Below are 6832 nucleotides of genomic sequence, written 5' to 3' on the forward strand. Positions count from 1 at the left end.
CTCCAGGAAAATCCTCCAAGACTCCTCGGCACCATCAGCGATAGAGTCCTCCAACTCGGCGTACACATTCCGAGAATTCAGCAAATCCTTCTTCACAGACACAAGATCTTGAAATAAACTCTGATAACTCTCCTGTGCTGTTTTCCTCAAACTCGCCTCCATATTGCATTGGGCCCGCAGCTTGCTCTCCTTCTCCCGAAGGCTATCTCTCTCCGCCCTCAGCTTAGCTACCTCCTCCTTCAACTCCCTCTCATGGTCCTGGTAAGAAAGAAGCATCCCCTCCAACTCCTCAACCTTCGAGGTTACCCCCAAAGAGCTGAGAGGAGTCTTCTCAAAGATATCCAAAAGCTTGCCGCAAACACCTGTCGCCCTAAAACTCCCCTCAGCCAGAATGGTGAGGTGGTTTCGAACAGAAACATCATCCATACTTATATGAGGATAGATGTTCTTTCGAACGAATGCAAGAGCATCCGCCTTAACCCCACCATCAAAAGAAGAGCCAGACTCTAAAGTCTTGCGCTTCTTCTTCTCTGGCTCAGGAAGAAGTCGGGCGGAAGGGAGTGGCCGAGACAAGGTTGAAGAAGAAATCACAATGGGCTGAGAGGGAGTCCCCACCTTCTGAGGAGGAGGAGGAGGAGGAGGAGGAGGAGGAGAGATGATCGCCCTGGCACCGCCAGCCCTGGCCCGGGATTTTGCTTTAGCCTCCTGAACTCTCTGGTAAGATTCCTGAGCATTCTTCCTTGCCATGTCTGCAAAAGAAACAAATAGAAAAAATTATAAGTCAGCAAACCTTAAAGTCGGCAAATGCAAGTCGGAAATAAGAAATGCATATACTACCTAGTTGCGACTGAACAAAGGTCGGCGATCCCTGGAGGAATTTTCTAGTGTCCAAGTATGGGGCCCTCCCCCACACTTCTCGGAAAAACCCCACAATGGCCGCCTCCACCTCGTCCAGGTCGTCTAGACCGTACTTTTCACAAGGGGAGGCCTCCAACCAATAAAGGGGAAAAAATAGGGGTGGTGACCCTCTACGGCTTGCACTTTGAAAAAAGGGGTGGTGACCCTCTACGGCTTGCACTTTGAAAAAATAATTTTTGAAGTCATGGAAGGATTCGTCAAAAAGGGTGAAAATTCTCCGACCTTTGTATGGCTCGGAATGACACCCATTGCTGCTTATTATTTAGCCCACTAAAGGGCTTAGTCATGTGAAAAAGAAAGAAGAAAATCCTCAAAGAGGTCGGAAAGTCCAAAGCATGACTAATAAATTGATAAATTTTCAGAAAACCCCAAGAATTGGGGTGAAGTTGGGTAGGGGCAACTCGACAGTGGTGCAAAACAGATATTTCAAAATCCGAAAAAGGAAGAAAAACACCCAGACGGGTGATCATACATTCATACATAAAGAAAAAATGGGGGGCCGCCTCATTGGCCCTCCCAAAACAAACCCGGTCTTCCGGACCCGGGATTACCAACTCATATTTTGGCTCGTCCTCCTCCGAAGTACAAATCCTGTGGTGAGTACGAAGATGAGTAATAAACTCAGCGTCGACCAAGGGTTCCTCCCCTAGGACCGTGACATCAACCCACTGAGAAAGAACATCTACGGAAGCCGTTTTCTTTTTTCTTATGAAAGGTGACAGAAACCTACAAAAAGAAAAAAGAAAAGAAAAATAAAAAAACACGGTCTCTAAAGGGAGGAGATACGAAGCCAAAATCTACAGACCAACCTATCTACCCACAAAACAAAAGCATGCAAACACAAGGCATGTCGTGAAAGAAGAAAAGCTAACCTTTATCCGAAAGTGAAGGTTGGAAGAAGCAGAAGTCTCCAAACGCAAGAATGTAGCATGAACAAAGAAAGAAGAAATTTGAATGATTGCAGAAACGAAAAAATGAAAGAGAGGGAAAGTATTTATAAACATGCTAAGGGGCATAATGGTAAAAACGGAGCAGTCATTAATGAGGGCGCACCGTTACCAAAGCCATCAATCCCTAAGTGCATCCCTAACGGACACGACATTTGAATTGACGTAACTGTCAGAAAACAAAAGGTCGCGAAAATCACGTCGGTTTAAAAACCCGTGAAAGTCGGCCACGAACCCGATCTAAATACTTGAACCCAAGCCCTAAAGAGATCTTGGGCTCAAGTAGGGGCACTGTTCATACCCCGGCCCAATAATAAAGGCCCAGGTCCAAAAGAAAGGCTTAGTCCAGAAGATTGAGCCTTACTACGCACCGACCTGGTGTCAAGAAGTCGGTGTTGACTACGATTTGTCTTAAAAAAGTCGGGCACGAGATTAGCTGGCAGATAAACACTCATTCAAATGAGTAACCGCCCCTAAAATCTCTCTAACCGCTTCATCAAGCCATATCTTAACCTCCCTAAGATAATGGGACGGTTAACACCCTAAAGATATGGCACTACTCCAACGGTGGTTATTGGCTCACCACTATAAATACACTGACACCCCTTAGGTATCTCTAAGTCCAATACTCTCTAGATCTGCTCACACTCTCGCTAACTTAGGCATCGGAGTGTCTTTGCAGGTACCACCCTCCTCTCCTCACGCAAACAAGTCGGACGGAGTCTCCCGAGTTGCAGATCCATTTGGAACCCTCCTCCTTCATACATTTGGACCACCCAACGTCATACATCTTATTTATCTCCGGTTACCACCGTAACAGTTACTATTGTTAACTTTTCAAACTCAATATAATATATTTGAAGTGAAGTTTGCCGGAGATAAGGCAAACTTCAAAAAATTTATAGAGTTCGTGGAGGGTAAGGTGAATTCTATAATTTTTAAAGAGTTTGTTGGGTGCGGTAAATTTGTCCAAATACTAAAAAAAATTATATTTAAGAAATTAAATTTTAACAATTATATTTAAAAAATAATAATTTTTTATTTTATTTTAGTAAAAAAATCGAAAGATCTATATATATATATATCATGGGAACTCCCAAAGCAGGAGTAGGAGGAGTAGGTCATACCAGCTAATTTACAATGTATTTTATATGATTAGCAACATTCTAACCTTTAGTTTGGTAAATAATTTTAGAGAAATGCTTAGGTATTTTGTTTTGTGTTTGGTTATATAGATGTTCTATTTTTTTTAAAGAGTATCTTTTAAAAATTAACTTTGATAAATTATTTAAAAAAAAAGTAAAAATCTTATTAAATCTGTGGTAACTGGTAACTCATGTTTCTAATATAAATTTCATTAAGGAGTCAATGAGTTATTTGTATAATATGTACAATAGACTATTTATTTGGTCTAATAGGAGTTAAAAAATAAATATACAGGATAAAATACTACTAATTTTTTAAACACAATACACTCATACTATCCAGAATAAATATCCGAATACCAGAGATAATAAACATATTTTATTGAATCAAACATTCTTATACCCCATTATACACATGGTATAGATACTCCATTAACTTTCTATACTTTTTCTTCTAACAATGGTAATAGAATAGCATGACCATGACATATATATAAGCCAGACATAATATCCTATCTTTAATTTTATTTTTTAATAAGTGATATGACATATGAGCATACATCTAGTAACATTTTATGTTAACATACACTAATATTCCATCAAAATTAAACGTGAAGAACACGTTTATTTTTTAAAAATGGGGTAGTGACACGAAAGTTTGTCTAGTAGGCCATTTCGTACATTATTTACCAATTCATAGAACCAACTTCTTGCTTCTTTTGGAAAAGTAACTATATTCAAATTGTATATTGCATTAGATATGCAATGATGTATTGAAAAACTCTTAAGAGTAAATATTCAAAAAATTTTAATCGGTTTCTGATCACTTAAGTAATTAGTTTAGTCAATCTTTAATTATTTAAGTAATAAGTCTAAACAATTTTTTATAAATAGTGACTTACTAATATGTCAAAACTGTTTAGATCAATTACTTGAATAATTAAGGATCGAATAAAAATTTTTAAATTGTAAAAAATTATTGTCTTTCAAATAATTTGTGAAAATCCAGAAAGAAAGTTTACTCAAAATGGTATTTCTTTTTCAGATTCAGCACGATAAGAATGTGCAATTTTTGAATATCATCCAAAATCAAAGGTAAATACACTATTAGATTATTATTATTATTATCAAAATGGGAAAAGTTTGGCATAGACAGGGACAGGTCAAGCTAAGGATGCTGCACATCACAAATTTGATTTCTCAGCAAACTGAAACGGAAACTTATTCTTTAATTTCCTCTAAATTATGGTTAAACAAGTTTCACATGTAAAATCCGGTTTTTGACTAAGAAAGACAGAAAGTGTACTTTCTAAAACAAACTATTGTAGATATTTCTAAATTAGGTATTTTATTTATTTTTTTTATTTGTCACTTTTTTGAATTCATAATTACCATAAAAATTTGAAGTTAAGAATAATTTAAGAATAATATTACTGAACAAAGTCTCATAATTATATGCAAGAATTTCTCCTAATCCTTTTTTTTTCTATATTCCCTCTTTTTAAAAATAAGTGTCTATTTTATCCTATGTATATTTAAACAAATACTTGTTTAGATATAATTTTTTTAATGAATTCAGAATATAAGAGATATTTAATTTAAAATAATGAAAGAAAATAATGAACAATAAAGAAGCATCTACTATTTTGGTAGTAATCCAATTTTGAAGGAAAATTTTAATAGATACCTATCATTAATTTAAAAGGGGGTAAACTACTAAAAATAGACTTCAATAATTTTATCCTTGGCAAAATGCATTCGAATTTTATTATCAACAAAAATATTTTTAAATTTAAAAATATTTTTTTTATAAGTGACAAATAATTTTTGTATTTGACAAACTGTTTATGCATTTGATCCAAAATTTTATAAAAATTTTTAAATAACTGTTTAAAAAATATACACAAAAAATAGGATAAAAATTTGATCTTTATATTTTATTTTATTTTTTAAAAATATTATTGATTGTTAAGAAAAAATCTCAAAAAAAATTATATACTTAACAAAAAATCAATTGTTGTTAATAAAAAGATTTATTATCAAATTTATTTTTTCGTCAAAAAATTTGACGGTAATAAATGACACAAAACAACAATTAAAATGGCGCATATCTTATCGCCAATTTTTGCCTTAAAAAATCTAATGATAAACAACAATTGTAAAACGATGTGTTTCATTCAAAAAAAAAAATCTAATTTATCGTCGAATTTTGCTGCCGAAAAAATATGCGCATCTCCTCCCTCGATCTGTTCAAGTCCTTTCCCGGAACCGCCGTTGTCGCAGCCCTGGTAGGTGTCATAGGTGTTGAGCTTCCACCATCAACCATTATCTCTTCCCCAATCACGTCTCTGTTGCGTCGGTGTATTTTCCAACGAGACCACTATCTGCCACCACTCTCCTCCTTCGGGTAACCCACATTTATAGAAATTATTTGACAATATGACAAAAATAAAGATTCACTAACTCTCTCCCAAAAATAAACACGAACGAAGGTAAGGAAAAAAGTTATTGTCTCACGAAATACTACCGAATCCTCGTTATATATAAAATTATAATATAATTGTTCATTCTATTTATATAAAAACATAAAATTAAAATTTTAATTATTATTAATTTTGTTAACATGAATCTAGGTTACAATATCATAAAAATGCGATAAACAATACAAAAATTTTATATTTTAAAATGATTGGACTTGAATAATAGAGAGAAATGAGCGAATAGTAACTATTAAAAGATCTGAATTCTGAGGTGCTTACCAACCAATAATAGAAAAGAATCTTCAATAAGAAAAGGAAACGAAATATGACAATGACAACCAGCCACAAAAGAGAAAAGTAGAAAACAAACAAGCCCATATTTTATTATTTTTATTGTTTTTTAGGCACACACGAAACTATGCGATTTTTCACTCAAATAAAATAAAAAAATTTATTATTTTTTAAAATCTTATTTTTTTAGTTTTAATTTTTAAATATAAAACTCAAATTTTTAAACTATTATCATTGTCTCTAAGAGTACATAGTTTTGAGCCAATAATAATAATTGTCATTATTCATTGTAAAACTTTAAAATTTGAGTTGGCAAATTTTTTTTTTAAATTTAAAGTGGAGTTAGCGTAGAATTAGGCAAACTCTATAAATATTATAAAGTTTGCCGGCAAATGCAACAAACTTATTTTGAATAAAAAAATCGTATTTAAAAAATTAAAATTAATAAATAGAATTTTAAAAAATAATATTTTTTTATTTTATTTTAAAAAAAATCCCGAAACTATGTGACATTGACCCTTCTACGCATATAGAATATTTTCGTAGTTTTTACGAAAATATAAACTAATAAATCACCACTGGAATCTTTTTAAACCTTCATTAAACATAATGATGCAGCATCCAATTATATATTTCTCATGAATGAGTATGAGATGGGAAAAAAAAGCTAAATATAAAGATATTTAAGAGTTTTAACTTTTAAAGCAATTGATATTTTAAATTTTAAAATATCCGTGACTTTAAAATTAAATGTATTTAGACGTAATTTATTTTTAGATTCATGAAATTTTAAATGTACGAAAGAGTTGTAAGATAGTTAGATAGCATGATCAGCTGGGAATTGTGATTTTGAGTTTTTCCAAATCCAACCAACAACCACTGGAGTGTTATATATATAAGCTCTTGTTTTGTTGACCTTTGTTTGCAGTAACAGCATGATGGATTCTTCCCCTTTCTTGGGAACCGATTCTTTCCCCAGTAACAATCTTAGAAAATGCAAGATTCTTCTCGCCTTTCTTCTAACCCTTGTGGTCGCTCTCAGCTGTTAGTT

General features: G+C 33.4%; 1 protein-coding gene across 1 annotated transcript in view; it reads left to right on the plus strand.

Moving 5' to 3' along the window:
* Positions 1-6551: 6551 nt before the first annotated feature.
* Positions 6552-6832, plus strand: part of LOC107490166 (glutathione hydrolase 3) — a 3665-nt gene continuing 3384 nt past the window's right edge. The window contains exon 1 of the mRNA XM_016110939.3: positions 6552-6825. Within this exon, the coding sequence (XP_015966425.1) occupies positions 6717-6825 (109 nt within the window). The 5' untranslated portion in view covers positions 6552-6716. The remainder of the gene's footprint in view (positions 6826-6832) is intronic.

The sequence above is a fragment of the Arachis duranensis genome, chromosome 5 (assembly GCF_000817695.3).
Source record: "Arachis duranensis cultivar V14167 chromosome 5, aradu.V14167.gnm2.J7QH, whole genome shotgun sequence".
Lineage (NCBI taxonomy): Eukaryota > Viridiplantae > Streptophyta > Magnoliopsida > Fabales > Fabaceae > Arachis > Arachis duranensis.